Source organism: Mustela lutreola, chromosome 2 (genome assembly GCF_030435805.1).
Source record: "Mustela lutreola isolate mMusLut2 chromosome 2, mMusLut2.pri, whole genome shotgun sequence".
NCBI lineage: Eukaryota > Metazoa > Chordata > Mammalia > Carnivora > Mustelidae > Mustela > Mustela lutreola.
In genome coordinates this window covers 219,391,986-219,413,896 of record NC_081291.1, presented here as the reverse complement: position 1 = coordinate 219,413,896, position 21,911 = coordinate 219,391,986, and the positions used below count along the sequence as shown (strand labels likewise).

The following is a 21,911-nucleotide window of genomic DNA, read 5'->3' as shown; positions in this document are numbered from 1 at the left end:
AATGTGAACTTTCCATTGGGTAGGTTGTCTTCAAAAAGCCTCCAATACTTGGATGATTTTTCCATGCAAATCAGCATGTTTTTCTGACTTCCTTCTGTCATCATGTAACATATAATCAGGGAAGTTATTTTCATGTTATAATAGTCTAAATAAAGCACAGAAAGGAATGCAAATTTTTTTAAATTAAAATGTAAAAAAGCCTTATAATTATGGATCAAGTGTACATCCCTGGGACTCACTATTACTCTTATATTTAGAATGAATGTGAGCCCTAGAGAACTACTAGCTTCATCAGTTGTATTCTATATTATATGTTTAATCTCAAAAGTGTAATTTCATCACTAATAAATAAAAGTGTGTGCATCTCCACAAATAATGTCTGGCTTTCCTCCGTGTTGCACCCACACCTACCAAGTACTGTCATTTTCTTCAAGGCAAAAAAAAAAAAAAAAAAGTCAACATTCTTAGAGAGCGAGGATGTAATCCAGTAATCCATAAATTGTTGTCATTGTTGTTCTCTGATATGAACTTTATCTTCCACTGCCTGTGAGCATAATCTCACCAAAGTTCGGTCTCATAAATCTTATGCGGAGAAAACATAAAAGCCAAACTGAGATTTTTCCAGAAAATAACTTGAAAGGAATGTATTGTTTCCCTTTCCTAATCCTCCATTTATAGTTAAGTATAATAAGGCATATGTTCATTTTAATGTCAGTAGCTATAAGTCTAAAAATACTTTTCTTCTGTCAGGTCGTTTACTATGTCTCTGCCTGGTCCAGCAGAAACAGACATAGACCGGCAGCTCCCCGGTGCGGCATTAGGACCCGGTAGGCTGGCCGCTGAGTGCGGGGGCAGCCCGGGCGCAGGTGACTGTCCCAGTGGCAGTCCCGGACACGCCTCGGATAGGAGTGTTGACTATAGCAGGTCCCAGTGTTCCTGCCGAAGTTTAAGTTCTCGCTGTGATTACTCAGAAGACTTTCTCTCTGAATGTTCAGAAACTGCTCTTAATAGAAAGTATTTAGAGAAACCCGTGATAAAAGAGAAGAAAAAGTACGTCTCTAAAATCTCCCAATCTAAAGGTAAGACGCAGTCTTTTCCAAGTAAGACCAAACTTCTGTTTCCAATAACATTTTTATTCAATGCGCTAGTATTTTAAGTAGACCACATTCCGTTTCATTATCCTCCCACATTTGAAATGTGTCTGTATAAGTGAACTTTTATAGAAGGAATTAGGAAATGGAGAAATTAAGAATCCTAACAAGACAGCAGGAAGTTAGGCTGAAAATGTAAAGCCTAGCCCTCTTGCCCATCTCGCCCTCCTGGAGCCCACGAGTGAGGCTGGTTCCGTTTTTAGTTAACAGGTGGCCTCATTACAGATACTTGGATCTCACTGGCTTCTTGCCTTTCATCTCAGCTGAAGAACCAATGTTTGAATTGCCAATGAAATGTAAAAACCTGTTTCAACACCCCAAGAAGATGGGCTTCAAGTGCGGTGAGGCAAAGGTCATCCTTTGAAACAGGGGTGGTTCCAAAGGCTGTTGATAATGTCACTCCCTCGCAGACTGTCCGAGTACTGACACCATCCATTCCTAACTGTCCAAACTGGAAGGAGCCTGGTGATATCCTAACCTCATTCCCTGCCTCCCTGCCTGGACCGTGATGACTCCCTTCCGTTTTAGGCAATCCTGGGCTTATAAATACCCCTAATAGAGAAATAGCTGAAACGCTCTTCCACTGTGACCACCAGAGCTGCCCTCAGTCAACAACTAGAAAAGACGTTCGCATGTACTGCTATATGTGGAACACACCTACCGTCACCTTCACCCCGTATCTCCCACCCCCGGCCTCCTGTGACCAGGCGTGCCTAGGACTCCCTGTGCTACTTCTGAATCATCTTCAGGTCCCCTTCTTCTCAGCTGTAGGGTAGGGATTCTTAATCTAAGACCCATGTCTGTGAGTCCCTTGAAAATCTTTGCATTTTTTTGTGTCTATTTACATTTTTAAATTTTTCTAGGGAGAAAGGACCCATGAGCTTCTATCAGATCCTCAAAAAGCTAAAAGCCCCTTTCCCAGAGAGGTGGGAGCCTTACACTCACAGGCAAAGGCCCACAGTAGGACATGAAAGGTCCAGTTCCTTCTGTCACCTAGGACTCTGTCAAAAGAAGTCTGTTTGTGGCATTTGGAAGAGATTATCACAAAAGAACCCATATCGTGGGTAGACTCCATGGTTATAATCTCTTATCCACATTTGTAATTTATAAAACTCTGAAAATCAAACATTTTCTATACCTGTGGCACCCAAACTGATTTGGCAACAAAAACCTGATTTGGACTAACATGAGACTGATCTTTATTCATTTCACTTAGTGTGAAGAGTCCTATATTTCACAAAAATATTCTTTGATTAAAGTCTGCTGTCCCCAACCCTACAGGGAGTACTATGGAAAATACTGTACCTGCAGCAGAATAATAATAATAATAATAATAATTCAGAAACAGTCTGGCCCCAGGGTTTTATGACAGGGGTCATGGCTCTATACACTACATTTTATATCGATTCTGCACTTTTGTGGGGCTGCATGAAAAGCAGTTAACATTTATAAAACTATTTCTATAGGAACTGAACTGTGGGTTCTAAGTGCCTGATAACTTAACTTCTAAAAATTGTTTCCTCATTTATTCCACAATTATTTATTGAGTGTTTTATGCAAGATACCTGGTCATAAACTGGGGCCCTTCATTAAGAGTAGTTTAATCATTAGGCCAAATCTGCCTCATTGTATGAAATGAGATAGAAATTGTAAGAGATACTTAACCCTAGCAAACAAACTGAGGGTCGCTGGAGGTGGGTGGGGGATGGGTAACGGGGGGACGGGCATTAAGGAGAGCGCCTGACGGAATGAGCACTGGGTGTGTGTGCAACCGACGAGTCACTACATTCTACCCTGCAATTAATAATACACTACAAGTTAACTTAAAAACAAAAAAGAAATTGTTAATTTTGTCATTCTTACATGTGTAGGTTAGTGTAATGAGATACAAAATCATTAAGGACTAAACCCTGTTTCAACTTTCCATAACCTTAATTAGTATCCAAATATGCATAATATGTAGTATGAATTTATTCTATATCACTCAAACACAAGTGGTGTATTTACCTTCTGAAGGGGACCAGTCTGGTTCATCCTCCCCCAAACACCCACTAAGGTAGGCAGAAGATGCAATCTCGGGCAGGTTTGTGGGGTGGAGGAGGGTGGGCACCCTTACACAGATGAGATCACCAGAGAAGGGTTCTGGTCCTTCATTCTCATCACTTATGTGCTCCTTGTCCAAGCACACTAAGAGGCTGATACTTCCTGTTTTCAAAGCACCCATACTCCGGATGCACATTTCCTCCTGGGGCCTTGGCCAGTGCTCCCAGGGCCACCAAGATTCGTCCCAGGCAGCCACTCCTTCTGACTCTGCCCTCCCATCATGTGAGTGTAGCATAAGACAGGGACAGAAGTCTCCACTGCCCACAGAACCCACCACCCGTCATCCTTCTAGTCAGGGAAATCCCTCTCTCCACCAGGTCACACCACCCAAGAGTGTAAAAAATTCTAAGCTGGGAGTCAGGATTCCAAGTAGAACATGAAGGACCTGACACCTCTGTTGTAATCCAGCCCAACCCACATTGCCTGGGTCTGGGGCTCCCCTAGCCAGCACCCAAGGTATTAAATTGCCTGGTGTCCCAGTAGGTGTCCTGGAGTCAGCCCTCCACTTTCCAATTTTCAGTGTACTCAAAAACGTATTCCAAAATACTCAAATATCCAACCAGAGCCCTTACGAAATCATTCCTAGTGAGACGATAGTTGTAAAGCCAGTCCATCAATTATTGGTATGATGCGGATACTATGATCGTTGTCACCGTCTAGTCTGTCATAGTCACGACTGAAATGCTTTATCCCCGGAAGCATCCTGTTTCTGCTGGCTCACTTCCATCACAGGCAGCACCCCCTTCCCCCCACCCATACCAAACATGTTAAGCTGAGTCTCAGATGATGTGTGCACACTTGAGCCAATAGCTTAATGTTCGGACTCCAGTGACATTGGCCACTGAGTGCTTTCTCTCTCCGGGATGAAGACCATGTTTTTCTTAGATCCTAGAATCTAGTTTCAGTCTCTCTCAGAATGTGGATATAATAATACACACGCACACACACACATACACACAGACAGTGTGCACATATATGTACATAAGCGTCAAATGAATGCACGTGCGTATGGGACCTGGGTTCTCTGTCTCCCCACCCCCTAGCTGTGGGCCCACCGGTAAGTGACTTCACAAAGCATCGGTTTATTCATCTTTAAAAGGGGATAATAACACAGTGACGTTACATATACATTTGACATAGTCAGTGCAGTTATACAAGGTTGGTGCTCAGAAGTTGGGTGTAATATTATTTAGATACATTTTGTTTAAAATAGACTTCTGAATACAAGCCAACTAACTACTTCCTTTTAAGTCCAGTCCAAAGTAATGGGGAAAATTGTCTATGTTGGACTTACTGAGAGATGGACTATCCATACAATTCCTCTAAGCAGCTCAGTGGCTTTCTGGGTTGTTGTTTTTTTTTAATATATGAGATCATCATATATAACACTGGATTCTAAGGTTGTTCTCAAATTTCTTTATAACATATTATCAGAAGGGTTATATCAGAAAGTCTACATAAAGCATTTAGTTCGATGCTTAACACACGGTAAACCCTTAGTAAATGATATCTATTATTATGGCTTTTAGTATAGCTTTAATAATGGAAATAAGCATAAGTTTTCCAATCAAAGAAGACCTGGTTTTCAATCCATGCTGTGTGTCTTTGTGGTTATGGAACCTTGGACAAATGACTTACAGTCTTCAGCTGTTAAATAGACTCCTGCTGACCCTGAGTGAGGTATGAGGTATCCTGCATATGAAGTCCCTGCCCTAGAGCATGGCTATTCATTACATGTGTTCTTTCCGCCTCTAGTTTGCCTGTGTACATGTGCACAGGTGCGGGGGTGGGGGAGGGGGGACACAAACGTGCATATCTGCCTCCGTATGCGTATTACTAGTAACAAACTGGATTGTCTGCTTACACAGGCCAGAAGGAAATCTCAGTTGAAAAAAAGCACATCTGGAATGCACCACATTTACATTCCCAAAACAATATGATTACCCAAAGAAGAGACGCTATGACTCACCGCATACTGTCAGCAAGGCTTCATAAGATTAAAGAGCTAAAAAACGAAGTAGGTGATATCCATCGTAAGTTGGAAGTCACAGTCCTAGAAAACCAGTTCTTGAAACAGCTTCAGCTTAGGCACTTGAAAGCTATAGGGAAATATGAGAATTCACAAAATAATCTACCTCAAATTATGGCAAAACATCAGAATGAAGTAAAAAATTTGAGGCAGCTACTTAGGAAATCCCAGGAAAAGGAAAGAAGTGCATCTTGGAAACTTCGAGAAGCCGACAATGAGCTGCTCAAGACTAAAGACGCCTTGCAGGCCCTGCAGAAGCTTTCTGAAGACAAAAACCTTGCAGAGAGAGAGGAACTTACTCAAAGACTGTCTGTTCTTACAACAAAAATGGAGGCAAATGACAAAAAAATACAGGTCCGTATTTCAGAGGCCTAGAAATTGTAATGTCCCAAAATGAACATGGAGAGGGTGTATGTGCATCACGCTTATGCCTGTGCAGTGAAGTATTACTAGCTGCTTTGCTGCCAGGCCACACCAGTGATGCTGTCTAAGGAGGGGGTCGGGGCCAGGGGCAAGGGGAGATGTTCCTTCTGTGGTCCAGTGAACTCATTCTGCGGCTGGGCTCGTTTGTCTGGAAATGACCATTCTCTAAGCTTGTTGGTGTGCTGGAAAGGTTATTGGGTTGGTTTGGGTTGGGTTGGGTTGGGTTGGGCTGGGTAAAACCTCTGCGATGCTAACCTTCTACTTTAAATTGTTTATTAAAAGCCTACTTTCCTAAAAGCCTGCCCCCTGCATCTCTCCCATCCCTCATATTCCCCGGCCAGTTGTCTTCTCACTACTGCCGACATTGTTGGTATGTTCGAAACAGAAGTGTTTCCCGGATAATGCTCCTGGGAACAGGGAGGGGAAAGGAACCACAATCATTGACATGAATGCATTGATCTTCCTGAAGGCACATGGTCATCAAAGGCTCAGGGACTGCACCATAAGGGATGATCTGGGAGAACACTCCGATTCTACTGAGAATTCTGCCAATGTTATGTTAGTCCTTGGTCTCTATGGACAGGCATAAATTTTTAAAATTTGTTAATACTTTATTATATGATGGTAAGAGACCAATTTTTTTATGAACTTGAAATAAGAACATATCAAGCTCATTTCATATACTTTCTTATTGGTAATTTCCTCTTTGGTAAAAGTCTTCCTCTACTTTTAAAGACAATTTTCTCCCATAAAATGAGCAGCCTCATTTTCAGTCATGTAATTTATAATCCAAAGTTCTATTATTTGACCTTCTAAGTAATATTGGACCCATCTTAGCATGTGTCTGTCAGGGAAAAATAAATGTATTTTTATCTCATCTACATATTTTGACATATATATGTTAAGTAGTTCATGTTTTATGTCTGTAACCAAAATCAAAAAGAATTCAAGAACTATCTTCTTATCAGATGCACTTGGTCATATGGGAAATTTTGTTGGGTTGTAGGGCATTTGATGGTTGGAGAAAATGCTTATGAGCCACAACATGTAGTATTTTTTTTTTAATGTTAATAGTTTGGGGACTGGAATTTTTAGGATTATTTCATCCTTCTAGCTTACCATATTGCCCACTTTTCTTTAATGAGAAAGTATTAATACTATAATGGGGGAAAAAAGAAAGAAAAGGCCTTTGGGCCAAGCCTTTGTCAAAGTCCAGACCAAAGAGTGCTGTGAAGTGTGTAAATCTGGTGATTCACAGACCTGTACCCCTGGGGATAAAAATATATGTTTATAAAAAATAAAAAACTAAAAAAAAAAAAAAAAAAAGTCCAGACCAAAGAGTTCTGCAATAAAATTATTGTGCTGGAGAGGATGGAGAGGAGGTGCTCACAGACCTGTGAGCCCTGAGTGCCGATGGCCGTGGTGCCGGCAGAGATCTGGTCTTAGAATTCCTTCCTCCTTGAGGGGTTGGGGTGGTCTCTGCAGGAGCTTCCAGGGTCAGTCAGCTGAGACTCGAGCCCTTACGCCTGCCCTCCAGCAGCTGAGGCTTGACAGAGCTCCTGAGTTCACCTGCCACACTAGCAGATCTCCTCCATGTGAGCCCAGCCACTTGGGTTGAGTTTTAAAGATGGCATTGGTTTGGCTCCATAGCTCAGGGGTTAGAGCACTGGTCTTGTAAAGATGGCATTGGTTATATTTATTTGTTTTCAAGAAATGTTCAAAGGTCGTTTGTATTTTTAAATCAAATTCCAGAGTGTAAAAAAACATTAGGTTCAAAATATATTGATTCTCTAGAACTGGGATCTAGGGTTTTTTGGCTTTTGTGTCTGTGTGTGTAGTTACATTTAGTTCTAATATATGGCATGCACTAAAATTGTTAAAAATTCACACTTCTCAATAATGCAATTACTGCCATTACAATTGAAGTCTTTTTTAAACAATACTACATTGGTGACAGAAGAGTTGAAATATATACTGTTTTCAGAGCTTGGAAAAACAACTGAGGTTGAACAATAGAGCTTTTAATCGGCAGCTGGCCATTGAGACCCGGAAGACGGTAGCAGCTCAAGTAGCGACAAAGACCCTGCAAATGGAAGTAAAACGCCTTCAACAAAAACTTAAGGTACTTCTTTTAAAACAAAATATAACAAAATTTGTGAAATTTTGCTTCCCAAAAATATCAGAACTATTCTTTAAATCATTTAACTTCAAGAAGCTAAAAAAAAAAATCTATTTCTCAAATTAGCTTTTTGTCCCTACAATCATACGAACAGATAGAAGATCTGAAATTACTCGGATGAGTTCCCAGCCTGGTGAATGCGTGCAGGAGGGAGAAAAATTAAATCTCTCAGCGATTCCTCAACAAAACCCTATTAACATTCTCCTTCCATCCCATGAATTAATATTATTTTGTTTTGCTATCATTTTAATGGAAGCCAAACTAAGTTTTTTTTTTTAATTACCTTTCATGATTAAAATAGGGTGAGTAATTGTAGTGGCCCACAGATTTATTTTAAAGTCTCTCTTGGAAATGTTTGCAAACCAGTTCTGTTTCATCTGGAAAAATGACATTACCTTTTATGATTCATGGTCATCCCTGGTCATGACCCCCTTGGGAATAGAAGGAATAGAAATAGAAATAGAAGGAATAGAAACTTTAAAGATGTTTTAAGTGTCCTGACTGCCTCAGTCACTATGGCTGCATAACATACTACTCCACAATTCAGTGGTGTAAGAAATGAGAATATTAATTCTGTTCACGAATCCACAGTCTGGGCAGGGCTTGCTGGAACCAGCTCACCTCTGCCACTCTTGGCATCAGGTAAGGTGGTTCAAAGATGGGCGCTGGAATTCTCGGAAGTCTCACACATGTGTGTGCAGTTGGTGCTGACTGACAGCTGAGATCATGCCTGGGGTGTCAGCCAGAACCACCCACATGTGGTGTGGCTTCCTCACAACACGGCAGCTAGGCTCCAAGGAGAAGAGTGGAGAGATACAGACAGAGAACCAGTCACATAGCATCTCTTCCACCACATTCCCTTTGTCAAGGCAGTACAAGAGGAGGAGCAATGGCTTCTTGATGGGGAGTCACCAGGTTCTGGGAGAGTATGGGACCAGAAATGGGATCAGAAATATTGCTGAACCAATTTTAGAAAAATGCAGTCTGCCATATTAACGTAAATCATTAATACCTGAGTTTGGGAGAGCATGGTCCCAAAGTTCAAAATTTCTGTTTCTGTACTTTGAAACTCATTTTCTTCTCTTTTACTTTTTTTTTTTTTAAGATTTTATTTATTTTGGGGCAGGAGAGAGAGAGGGAGATGGCGAGCATGATCGGGGCAGTGCGGCAGAGGGAGTAGCAGACTCCCTGCCAAGCAGGGAGCCCAATGTGGGACTCGATCCCAGGACTCTGGGATCATGACCTGAGCTGAAGGCAGACGCTTAACCAACTGAGCCACGCAGGTGCCCAGAAATTCATTTTCCAAGTCATCCAGCAACAATTCTAGACTCTGTTCCATTTCTAAAAGTAAGGAGATAGAATGTCAGTCTTCCACTCCCAAATGAGGTACTACACCTCCACCCTACATCCAGGCTACAAGCTCACCCCTATCAGTGTGGCATTGTCTATTAAGATAGTTTCCTGGGGCACCTGGGTGGCTCAGTCGGTTGAGCAGCTGCCTTCGGCTCAGGTGGTGATACCCAGGTCCTGGGATCAAACCCCACATCGGGCTCCCTGCTTAGCGGAGCCTGCTTCTCCCTCTCCTACTTGTGCTCTCTCTCAATCTGTCAAATAAAGAAATAAAATTTTTAAAAAACTATATTTCCTATCTTTTGGAAGCCATCTATCCTGATCTTAATATGGTTCTCCACCATGACCCAACTTCCCATTGAACTCTAACCTGATCGCCTATGAGCTTGTGAGTAGTCTTTCCTATAAATATTCCCCAAACATTCCATGAGCATTCCTAAATGTGGATTTTCCTTCTTATTGCCTCGCTTGATTAACTGATTGACCTCAACTACACAGGTATCTTGGATTGCGTTCTGAACCTGTTATCTTTGATTTTGAGTCTGTGGAGGGCACCCCAGGCTTGAACATTTGTTCCAAGCCTGTGGGAAGACTGTCCTTCCCATGACTTCCTTTTGCCCCCAGCCAGCCCTGCACCAGCACCTGTCAGTCAGCCGTTCTTACCCGCCTTCTTCCTGCTCTCTGCTGCTGAAGCACATACTCTGCCTTTCAAGGAGCCGGACCAAATCAAAAGAAATAACTGAATTTTCCAGATGATCAATGCTTGTCCCTCTGATCATTAAAAGCTTTCTTGTCTTAGCCAGTAGGGGTTAAAAAAAAAAGAAAAGAAAAGAAAGAAATCTAAGATTTCTACATAATATCCTTCTTAAACATAATATCCAGAATAAACTTGATCAATTTTTCATGGTAACAAACTGTCCCCATCACTGTTCTTTCTTGCTAAACGCACTATCACAATGAGAAAGAAAGAAAAAGAGAAACATACTGTAACCTTTTTGCTCCCAGAAACCTTTACTTCCTTACGAGCCCCATTCCCACAAGTAGGAGGTGAAAACAGGGACAGATACGGAGATTAAACAGAAGCTTGTCTCAGTCTGTTCCATTTAAAACCGGTCCTAGTATAGGTTGTCTCTGAGGCTTGCAGCAGCTTTCCCCAACCCCATCTCCCATTTCTCAGTGGAGATAGCATCTATGCGGAGCGGTGCACACTTTCTGTTGGTAAAAGGAGAAAGAGGCCCCTGACCCTCTGGGACCTCTATACCTAGTTCTACTGAGAACTGACTAGTCTTAACTAGCCAAGCCCACAGGATCTGTCTGGTGTCTACTGAATATGGCTGGTGAAACTCACAGCCTCTTCCCTGTGGGTCAAATCTTGGTGATCTTCATTTGTTGTCTGTTGATGCCAATGCCTTGAGAGCCATCTGTCGTCTGATCCTTGGCTAGAGCATCGATCCTAAAGTATGTGCTGTGGGATCACCTGGGTTGGTAATCTTGAGGACTGGGGAACCAGTTTCCTAGCTCTCCACGCAGCTCCCCTCTGTGGGGTCCCACTCCTTGTGGAAGTGAGGGAACCACTATCTTCGGCCCTTTGCCTGGACATTGCATTTTGCCTTTTCCACTTACCACTTGGCAATGCCATGTTACCCTAACTCCACGCTAACCTGGGGGCCTGATGAAGAAGTTTGAATTGCCTGGGCCATACCAAGGTCTCCTGTGCTGAGAGTTTCCCAAACCTCAGAGTTGTTTCTTCACCCCCTTAATATTTCCGAGGGGCACAAGGAGACCAGAACCCCATCCAATATCTCTCTCTCTCTCTCTCTCTCTCTCTCTCCCTCTCTCCCTCCCTCCCTGCCATCTCTACCCCAACCCTCCCCTCGGCCTCTTCCTCCAGGCTTTCCTGTCTAGTCATGCAGTAGAAGACACCCTTCACTCAGATCCTCCTTTGATTGTGGTTTCGAATAAACTTGGTGGTCTTGAGTCTAACGGGCTTGCCTCTTGATGCATGTGTAAGAAGAGCATTTGTGTTTGGTGCTTAATGAAACCTCCCGGTTTTCTTTCCCTCAACAAGCCAGGATTTCACACCTTTTGTTTTGCCAAGACTTTAAGAAGTCAATACTTTTGGGGCACCTGGGTGGCTCAGTCGGCTGATTGTCCGACTCTTGGTTTTGGCTCAGGTCGTGATCTCAGGGTCATGAACAGAGAGTCTGCGTGGGATTCTCTCTCCTTCTGCCCCTCCTGCTTGTGCTTATGCTTGCTCACACACTCTTTAAAATAAAAAAAAATCCTTAAAAAATAAAAATAATAAAATAAAAAGTCAATATTGAGATTTAAAGCTGAACAATAATGCCTTTGTTCTGGGTTTTACCCGCCTGCACTTACTGTCTAAATGCAGACCTGTCTAGTAGAACTTCCTGTGATGGTGGGAATGTTCTGCCTGCCCCACCAAACTGTGTGGTCACTAGCCACAAGCAGCTACTGAGCACTGGAAGCATGAGTAATGTGACAGAGGACCGAACTGTTCATTTCATTTTAATTAGTTTAGATCACAACATGGCTAGTGGCTGTATTGGACCATGAGAAAAAAACCAGCAAACTTCACAGCACAGACCCCGGGGACAGAAAAAGTACAGTGAAAGAAGCTGCCTGGCGAGAGGGTGGTGGGGTTATACACACTGGGGAGGGTCTGTGCTATGGTGAATGCTGTGACGTGTGTAAACCTGATGATTCACAGACCTGTACCTCTGGGGCTAATAATACATTATATGTTAATTTAAAATTTTAATTTAAAAAAAAAGAAAAAGAAGCTGGCTCACAAAGCCCTCAGCAATATTGTCTCCGTCACAAAATTTGTTGCTGTTAAGAAGTACTTTTGGGGGGTGCCTGGATGGCTCAGATGGTTAAGTGTCTACCTTTGGCTCAGGTCATGACCTCCAGGTCCTGGGATTGAGCCCTATGTCAGGCTCCCTGCTCAAGGAAATTCTGCTTCTCCCTCTTCCTCTGCTTCTCCGATCTGCTGGTGCTCTTGCTCTTTCTCAAATGAATTAACAAAATCTTAAAAAAAAAAATACTTTTTGGTGTCAGGAATGATATAGAATGTTATGGCTGATTTCTGTTTCTGCTAGCATCTGCAGATTTTATTCAAAGAATACTGAGTCCACTAAAATTGTTTTATAGAAGAAATCAAGGCTGATAATAGCAAACATTTATAGAAAATTTGGTATTGTGGTTCTCTTTAGGAGAAGGATCGAGAGCTTGAAATTAGAAACATCTATACTAGTCGGATACTTAAAAATTTACATGACAAAGAAGATTATCCAAAAGGTACATTTTAATTACTTTTGGTCCAAATCTATTTTTAAGGATGTAGTTGTATTTTTCTACTTTATATCATGCCAATAATGGATATTTTAAAAATTGTCTTACTAGGTATTGAAACATGTTGTGATTCTAGAAGAATAATGAGCTGTGGTACATGGTGGAACCAGTAGGCGGGCAAAGACACGCTCCCCTGCCCCTCCAGCCTCTGCCAAGTGCCCATGTGTCCTCACTGCAGGCGGGCCAGGAGCCCCACTTTCCAGCTGGGAGCAAAATGTCTGCCAGACAGTGAACTGAGCACATCTGTTGGCCAGTGTGTGGGTTTTTTAAATCATCATTTAGGTACAATTTGCCTAAGTAAAATGCACCCATTTCCAGTGTGCATTTCGGCAGGTTTTGACAAAAGCTGCTATGCATGTGACTAGCAGCCCGGTCAGTATAGAATCTCCCCGTCTTCCTGAGGCAAACACTGATTTCCTGTCAGAGCAGCTTCCTTCGCCCCCTCTGGAACTTCCTGAGTGGAGTCACAGCAGGTGCTCTTCTGTGTCGGCTTCTTCTGGTCAGACTAATGCTTTTGAGACTCACCCGTGTTGCTGCTGCCATCACTCGTTGGTACCTTTTCATTGCTGAGTAGTATTTTCCCTTCAAGACGGGTCATACTTATCCAGCCCTCCCCCAAGATCTAACAGCATAAGACTCATCAAAAGAGCTACGATAGGAACACTCAGCCCTGGTTTGGTAGAAAAAGCCACTCTGTGCTTACTTGGTTTTTGTTGCTGGGTTGTTGGTTTTTTAACTGAAATTCAATTAATTAACAGATGGTATATTATTAGTTTCCGAGGTAGAGTTCAGTGATTCATTAGTCTTATATAACACTCAGTGTTCATTATCCCACACGCCCTCCTTACTGCCCATCACCCACTTACCCCTTCCCCCCACCCCCATCCCCTCCAGCAACCCTCGGTTGGTTTCTTATGATTAAGAGTATCTTGTGATTTTTCTCCCTCTCTGATTTCATCTTGTTTTATCTTTCTTTCTCTTCCCCTATGATCCTCTGTCTTGTTTCTTAAATTCCACGAGTGAGATAGAATTGTCTTTCTCTGATTGACTTACTTCACTTAGTATAATCCCCTCTAGTTCCATCCATGTCGTTGTCATTCTTTTGATGGCTGAGTAGTATTCCATTGTGTATAAATACGTCTTTATCCATTTATCTGTTGATGGAAATCTGGGCTTTTTTCATAGTTTGGCTATTGTGGACATTGCTGCTATAAACATTCGGGTGCACGTGCCCCTTTGGATCACTACATTAGTGTCTTTGGAATAAATACCCAGTAGTGCAATTGCTGGGTCATAGGGTAGCTCTATTTTCAACTTTTTTTTTTTTTTAAGATTTTTATTTATTTATTTATTTGACAGAGAGAGATCACAAGTAGGCAGAGAGGCAGGCAGAGAGAGAGAGAGGAGGAAGCAGGCTCCCCGCCGAGCAGATAGCCCGATGTGGGACTCGATCCCAGGACCCTGAGATCATGACCTGAGCCGAAGGCAGTGGCTTAACCCACTGAGCCACCCAGGCGCCCCGATATTTTCAACTTTTTGAGGAACCTGCATGCTGTTTTCCAGAGTGGCTGCACCAACTTGCATTCCCACCAACAGTGTAGGAGGGTCCCCCTTTCTCCACATCCTCGACAACAGCTGTCATTTCCTGACTTGTTAATTGTAGCCGTTCTGACTGATGTGAGGTAGGATCTCACTGTGGTTTTGACTTGTATTTCCCTGGTGCCAAGTGATGTGGAGCATTTTTTCATGTGTCTATTGGCCATTTGGATGTCTTCTTTGAAGAAATGTCTGTTTTTTGTCTTCTGCCCATTTCTTTTTTTTTTTTTTTTATTAACATATAATGTAGTATTAGCCCCAGGGGTACAGGTCTGTGAATCATCAGTTCTGCCCATTTCTTGATTGAATTATTTGTTCTTTGGGTATTAAGTTTGGTAAGTTCTGTATAGATTTTAGATACTAGCCTTTTTCTGATAAGACATTTGCAAATACTTTCTCCCATTCTGTTCATTGTCTTTTGGTTTTGTCAGCTGTTTCTTTTACTGTGCAAAAGCTGTTTAACTTGATAAAGTCCCAATGGTTCATTTTTGTTTTTGTTTCCCTTGCCTTTGGAGACATGTCTAGCAAGTTTCTGCACCCAAGTCACAAAGGTTACTACCTGTGTCCTTCTCTGGGATTTTGATGGATTCCTGTCTCAAATTTAAGTCTTTCATCCATTTTGAGTCTATTTTTGGGTATGGTGTAAGGAAATGATCGTTCTTATGTATGTGGTTGTCCAATTTTCCTAACACCATTTGTTAAAAAGACTTTTTTCCATTGGATATTCTTTCCTACTCTGTCAAGGATTAGTTGACTACAGTTTAAGGGTCCATTTCTGGGTTCTCCATTCTGTTCCACTGGCCTATGTGTCAGTTTTTGTGCCAGTACCACACTGTCTTGATGATTGCAGCTTTCTGATACAGCTTGAAGTCCAGAACTGTGATGCCACCAGTTTGATCTTCTTTTTCAACATTCCTTTGGCCATTCAGGGTCTTCTCCGGTTCCATACAAATTTTATGATTATTTGTTTCAGCTCTGTGGAAAAAGTTGATGCTGTTTTGATAGTGATTGCATTGAATGTGTAGATTGCTCTAGGTAACACAGACATGTTAACAATACGTGTTCGTCTAATCCAGGAGCATGGACTCGTTTTCCAGTTCTTTATGACTTCCTCAATTTTTTTCATGAGTGCTCTATAGTTTTCTAAGTACATATCCTTTGCCTACTTGGTTAGGTTTATTCCGAGCTATCTTAGGGGTTTTGGCGCAATTGTAAATGGGATCAACTCCTTAATTTCTCTTTCTTCTGTCTCATTGTTAGTATATAGAAATGCAACTGATTTCTGTGACTTGATTTTATATCCTGCCACTTTGCTGAATTCCTGTATGAGCTCTAGCAATTTGGGGGTCAAGTGTTTTGGATTTTCTGTGTAGAGTATCATATCATCTGTCTCTGCGCTTACTTTTAAAGGCAACAACCTCAAACTTCCTTGCCTTCCTTTGTTTGCTTCTGCTTTGGATTCAGAATAATGGCCAGCAGAGATGATCATACCAACCACGGAGTCATTTAAATGGGACCACACTTTGAGGAAACTGTAGATTTAGTGGCAGGCTCTAGCAACAGTAATCAGTCTAAGCTTTGGTAACTAAGGTCACTGCCACAGGAAGTCAGGAAGTCGCTGTGGCTCACTGCCTCTGGACTGAGGTCCATGCAGGGTGTGTCCTCCAACAGAGCACCCTCCTAGCCCAAAGCCTCCTTGTTTTGGAGTCTAACACTGTGACACCCACAACCTTTGCAGTCCAAAATAAGACAAAACAGGTGAAATGGTAGGGGAAAAGGGAACTGACAAATGTTATCCATATATTGAAAAAAAGTTTTATATGTCTGTACATTTCCTTACACTACAAACTTCAATGTTATTTTAGATCTAAAATCAATGTTGCTTCCACATGTGAAATGTTTCTGACATATAATGTACCTGTTCTATAGTTTCTTCGACCAAATCTGTACAAGCAGACAGAAGCTTTTCACTGACAAGTATGAAACACCAGGAAACCCAAAAATCAGAAGATGTTCCATCTTTGACAGCTAAGGTACAACAGATTTGAGTTCTTGCAGTGTCTGAACCTATCTTTGTGAAAACAGTATACACAGTCTCTTATTCCCCACAAAAAGCATTTGTATTCATTGAACAAAAAACAATTTAAAATTATGTATCCCCCCCCCAAAAAAATGTGTTTTTGCTGCTTTTCAAAATTATAGGGTAAAAAGACAACTGGAAACATTGGTCAGAAAGAAAAATCAACTGAAATAACGTGTGCAATTCCGCACTCTATCAGCAAAGTTGCAAACCAAGAGGATTCCAAGAGCAAATATGAAGGTAATTTTAACCACTTTTAAAAGTTTCCTTTACTCTTACTTGATTTAAGTTATGAATTATTCTGTGTGTGTGTGTGTGTGTGTGTGTGTGTGTGAGAGAGAGAGAGAGAGAGAGAGAAAGTATACATAAGGGGTGCCTGAGTGGCTCAGTTCATTAAGCCTCAGACTCTTGATTTTAGTTCAGGTCATGGTCCCAGTGTCCTGGGCTCGAGCCCTGCACTGGCCTCCCCACAGAGAGAGGAGAACCTGCTTCTCCCTCTCTGCAGCTCCCCCTGCTTGTGCTCTCTCTCCGTCAAATAAATAACATCTTTATTAAAAAATTAATAAAAGTGCACATAAAACATATACACTGTAAAGAACTATTAGGAATGAACACCTCTGTAGCCACTACCATGCTTAAAAACTAGGACCTCACAGCGTTCCCCAGAACACCTGGGAGCGCTCCCGAACCACAGCCCGCGCCCCTCACCCACCAGAAATCACCACCACCTTCGGCTTTATGGACCTCGTTCCCTCCTTGTTCCTCACAACGCGCATCCTTACATTGTATGTTCAGTTTCGGCACACTGAGTAGCAAACCCAAACCCAGCTCAGTATGCGGCAGCGGCCCTGCTAACGAAGACTTTAAACGCAGACTCCAGGCAGAAGATGCAGAGACTCGGGCTTCAGCTTCCCTGGATGTCCCCAGCCAAATCAGGCTGCGGCGCACGGCGGCGAGGGCATCGCCTTCACTGGGCCGGGCAGGTCAGGCCAAGGACGCCGGGCGCCCAGGAGGTCTGCAGAGCGGGCATCTTGGTGCCAGGCCTCAGGGCTTCAGCCTCTGCCTCCAGCCCGGGCCCGTCCACCGGTGGCACGCAGCTGTGGTGCTGGCACCTGCCCTTCCCCGCAGGCTCCTGCCGCCCCGTTCTCTGCGAAGACTTTTGGCTCCTAAGCCACGTGCTCCTCGTCGGTGCAGGCGGTGGCGCGCGGAGAGCGCACGGTCCCGCCAGCTGCCCGAGGACGGGTGCGCGCAAGGCCGGTGTGCGCGCCTTCACCCGACCCGGCGCCACGCGGCCGTCACACCTAGAAACTGGCCGGAAAGTCTAGGTTGGAGATCATTTACCTCCTGAATTTCATTATGTCTTTTAAAGATGTTGGTTATGTAGACGGAGTGGACACGCGAGTGGGGCTGGGGGCAGAGGGAGGGAGAGCATCTCGGGCAGAGCCCCGCGGAGCCGGACCGTGACTGACGGGAAATCCGGAGGCCAAGCCTGAACCGACGCTGCCGCCGAGGCCCGCGCCCTCCGGAATTTTGAAGCCCCCGCCCCGCGGCGTCCAAGTTCAACTACTGCCCACGGGAACATGCCCGCGCCCCACGGCCCGGCAACGCACGCGCTGCGGCAAGTCCCCCCGGCCCCGGCCCCGGCCCCGGCCCCGGCCCCGGGCTCCCCGGCGGAGCGGGCGGGCTTCAGGAGAGGCCGTGCGCGGCCACCGCGTCAGCCGGGGTCTCCGGATACGCCCCGACGACACGAGCTTGGCGGGGCTCGCTGCGCGCCGCCGCGTCTGGGGCAGGAGCTGACTACTCGGCTCTCCGTTCCTGCTGGGGTCCGCGGTCTGTCATGGTGCCGGGGAGCTTATCCCTTCGGCAACGACTGCTCCCGGAGCGCACACTGTGTCCGGCGGCTCCGGGCACCGCGGCTGCAGCAGCGACGACCAGACGTCGTCCTCGTGCGCTTCTGTTCCCGCGGGAAGGACGAACGCCGCATGAAACAAGGCGTGCAGCGCCTCTGAGCGCGGTGACGCTGCCGAGAAGGACGACACAGAGGGCAGGGCAGGGCGGCTACGGTGGGGCTGGCGGGGAGGAGCGACCGAGCGGACACCTGGGACACCTGCGACGGGCATTCCCGGCGAAGGGCGTGGGTCCTGGAGCCACAGCGCAGAGGGACTGAGTTTGAAAGTGACCGGGACGCGCGTCTTCCGTGCAGGTTTCCGCAGAAGGTGTGCACGTCTGTACCTGCAGCAGCCCTTCCTCGTAAGAGGCGAGGCTGAGGGCAGGGCTTCCCAAGTGCTGGTAAGGAACGGAAAGGGTCACGTCCAAAAGACTTTTCATTTAACATCGGATGGTGACCCTCCCTCCCCGGTCAGTCCACGCGTACTGCCCCGAGTTTATAATAGCTTATGGCATCTTATAATAGCTGCCCCGAGTCCCATGGACTGTGCATGCCTTTTCTTTACCCCTGACCCCTTGACACACATGTAGGATGTTTCCTTGTTACCAAACCATGCTGCAGTTCACATCTTTATACCTATTCTTGTGTATTTTTATGAAGTTTGGTTCTAGAAGTGAAGTTGTTGGAGCTAAGAGTATGTTCACTTAAATTATGATAGGTACAGGGGTACCTAGCTGGCGAGGTCAGTTGCGCACCTGACTCTTGGTTTCAGCTCATGATCTCAGGGTGGTGAGACTGAGCCCTGGGTCAGGCTCCGCACAGCGGGGAGTCTGCTTGAGATTCTCTCCATCCCTCTGCCTCTGCCCCTCCTCGCCACCACCCCGCCCCATGCAGCATGCACGCTCTCGCTCTTAAAAAAAGAAAAAAAAAAAAAGTTAAAAAAAATTTTTTGATAGCTCAAACTGCCACCCAAAAAAAAGCTTGTAGCAATCGACACACTCACCAATGGGGAACAAAAGTTCCAATTTCCCCATATTCTCCCCAAATCTAGAAACTATCTGCCAATTTGGGGGTGGGGGGGGAACTATCATTGTTTTAATGGGACTCTGTCGCCTAGCAGTGATGAGCATCCTCTGACAACTTCTTAGCAAATGCATGTTTCTTTTGGCTTTGTAATTCTTATTTGGTATGTTCTAGGAAAGTAGGACATTTCAAGCTTGTTCCCAGCCCCTTCCCCTGTATTCTCCTGCGGAATGCAGGTTATGCTCATGTGCCTGTCCCATGTCAGTAAGTGTGCTCAGCATGCCTTCTTGAAATAGAAATCTGCTCATTTTAAAGACCACTAAGTAAACTATTTTTTGAATATAGATTTATCGAAGGAAGAGGAACATTTGGAAGAACCACCACCTCTGGAGAATACTGGAAGACAGAGAGAGAAGAAAGAAGATCAAGAAAAGAAAACCACTCTAGTGAAAGAAGAAGAAGAACTACCACCAAAAAGAATTCAGGTAACTCATCCTGAACGGGAAGGCAAGCAGGAAGACGACGCGGGGAAAGAAAAGTTCAAAAGAAGTCTCCAAATAAACGACACGGACAAGACGCCTGGTAAAAATGCTGCTGCAAGTATCAAGATCCCCTTCAGACAGAGAAAGCATTACTCGTTCACAGACGCCATCGAGAACCTGCATCACGGGCTCCCTGCCTCTGGCGGGCCGGTCAGCGCGGGAGTGACAAGAGGCGGCATAAGCACCAGCAAGCCCCGCGGGAACTCAGAAGGCCTGAAGCCAGAACATTCTGTGAGCGGGTACGAACCCTCTTTTGGCCAGTCCTCCCGAACAAAATCAAAAGATGCTTTCAGAGATAAGAAAAACAGTCTGATGGAAGAACTCTTTGGGTCAGGCTATGTCTTTAAACATGACCAGACCAGCACGGCTGCTCAACAGGCTGACGAGACCCTGGAAAGTAAAAAGCCGCACCATCTACCTCCCGGTCAGGCCTCCGCCAGCAACGCTTTCGGAGATTCTAAAGTAACTATGGTAAAGTCCATTAAGTCGTCTTCACCTACAGAAGGAAAAAGAACTATGGTAAAGTCCATTAAGTCGTCTTCACCTACAGAAGGAAAAAGAAAAATAATTATTTGAATATAATCAATATCCTAATACATTCTGGCATCATATTCTCGTTCTTATGTGCCTTTAATCTCATAATGTTAGTGTGTGTCTGCGTGGGTTTCTGTCCTTGAACTGACTTTGGATAATTAAGGTTTTGTTATAACCTAATTTTAAAAATCCACTGTGTATTAGCCAATGACATTTCAAATATAAAACTATCTTTTTTCCCTATACCTGAAACATGTCCATTATCTTTTGGAAGACTGACTTATTCCATGGCTTTAATATTCTGTGAGACTCCATGACTCGTTAGTCCAAGTCAGTCAGCCAAGGGTCATACATCTCACATACGTAGGAATGTTCACAGCAATTGAATTGTGTTTTAACTAAAAAAACATGGAAGCATTTTTGAAAGAGAAGATTCTATTTAAAAAGAAAAAAAAAAGGCACAGTGATTACCAACAGTTCTATGAAAATTATTTTTGAGTGTTCTCCAATTTAGCTAAACTGCCTTTGTGATGACTCTCTCCTTGTCTACACCTGAGATTCACTATTTTTCTTTCTATTTATTACATACCTATACCGTGTCCTTTTTCCTGTTAATCTTGCCATAAAAGAGCACCGGGCATAGGAGTGTCCACTCCAGCGAGCTGCTCTATCCTAACACTCCATTGCACTGACAGCATCTCTTATCTCTCATCTTAACGGGGGCTTCACTCCCAGCACTAATCATTTTATTTACCTTCATTTATTTTTAAGGGCAACTTATTTACAATGTGGACCATGCTATTTCCAAAGAGGTTTATGGATTGGGGTGTAATATGAGCACTTTAAAAAACTGAGAATAGTAAAATAAACTTTTAAAAGAAAGTGAAAACCATGGTGGGAAAACAATTGTATTTAAAACCAAAGAGGAGATGAACACTGTAAGGGCCTAAGCTTTGATCTTTACGAAAACCACAGAGGGGAACAGAGAAGGAAGGGGAGAGAGGGAAGGAGTGAGGAGAGTTAGGTGTCCCATAGGCTCCTAAGGGGAGATACGCAAATGCCCGTCAAGTGACATAAATGCCTGCCCTAAATTCTGAAGAAATTTACTAAAAGGATTTTTAAAAATGATATGTAGAATAATATTCCGGTGTTGCAATGTCTACTTGCTTTATAGCAGGGTTAGGATTTTTCAAGGGATCTTTTCTTATGCCTACCCACAACAAGAGCATAAAAAAAAAGAGAGCATAAATCATAAGGGTCTGACTCTAGATCTCAGCTGGGGTCTTGATCTCAGGGTTGTGAGTTCAAGCCCCACGTTGGTCTCCACACTGGGCATGGAGCCTACTTAAAAAAAGAAGAGAGATCTAGGCTGGCAGTACCCCCAGGGCAGTAGAAATGCAAACTATCTCTAGAAAAACCTGTCCTTGACCCAGGCCTCAAGAAATTCCCACAAGATAGTTAAAACAAAAATAAAAATAAACAACAACAACAACAAAAAAAAAAAAAACACCCACATACATGCAGTCCAAAAAATGATAAGACACAAGAAAACAATGTGCTAAGAGAACCAACAGGCAAACAGATATCTGGTTCAGATCTGCAAAGGCTCTACATTTTGGAATTATTATATACAGAAAA

At 43.8% G+C, this 21,911-nt stretch overlaps 1 protein-coding gene across 5 annotated transcripts in view; it reads left to right on the top strand.

The window, feature by feature from the left end:
* LCA5L (lebercilin LCA5 like) overlaps window positions 1-21,236 on the top strand; it is a 40,997-nt gene extending 19,761 nt beyond the window's left edge. For 2 of the 5 annotated variants that reach the window (XM_059164743.1, XM_059164742.1), the window contains exons 3-11: window positions 751-1,079; window positions 1,355-1,492; window positions 5,123-5,637; window positions 7,691-7,828; window positions 12,472-12,556; window positions 16,136-16,239; window positions 16,409-16,526; window positions 19,543-20,235; window positions 20,284-21,236. In XM_059164743.1, the coding sequence (XP_059020726.1) occupies window positions 761-1,079; window positions 1,355-1,492; window positions 5,123-5,637; window positions 7,691-7,828; window positions 12,472-12,556; window positions 16,136-16,239; window positions 16,409-16,526; window positions 19,543-20,235; window positions 20,284-20,315 (2,142 nt within the window). In that variant the 5' untranslated portion in view covers window positions 751-760 and the 3' untranslated portion in view covers window positions 20,316-21,236. Of the gene's footprint in view, window positions 1-750; window positions 1,080-1,354; window positions 1,504-5,122; window positions 5,638-7,690; window positions 7,829-12,471; window positions 12,557-12,661; window positions 13,925-16,135; window positions 16,240-16,408; window positions 16,527-19,542; window positions 20,236-20,283 lie in introns of those variants that run through there. The other 3 variants (XM_059164744.1, XM_059164745.1, XM_059164746.1) reach the window with 3 other exon arrangements.
* The last annotated feature ends 675 nt before the right edge of the window (window positions 21,237-21,911 follow it).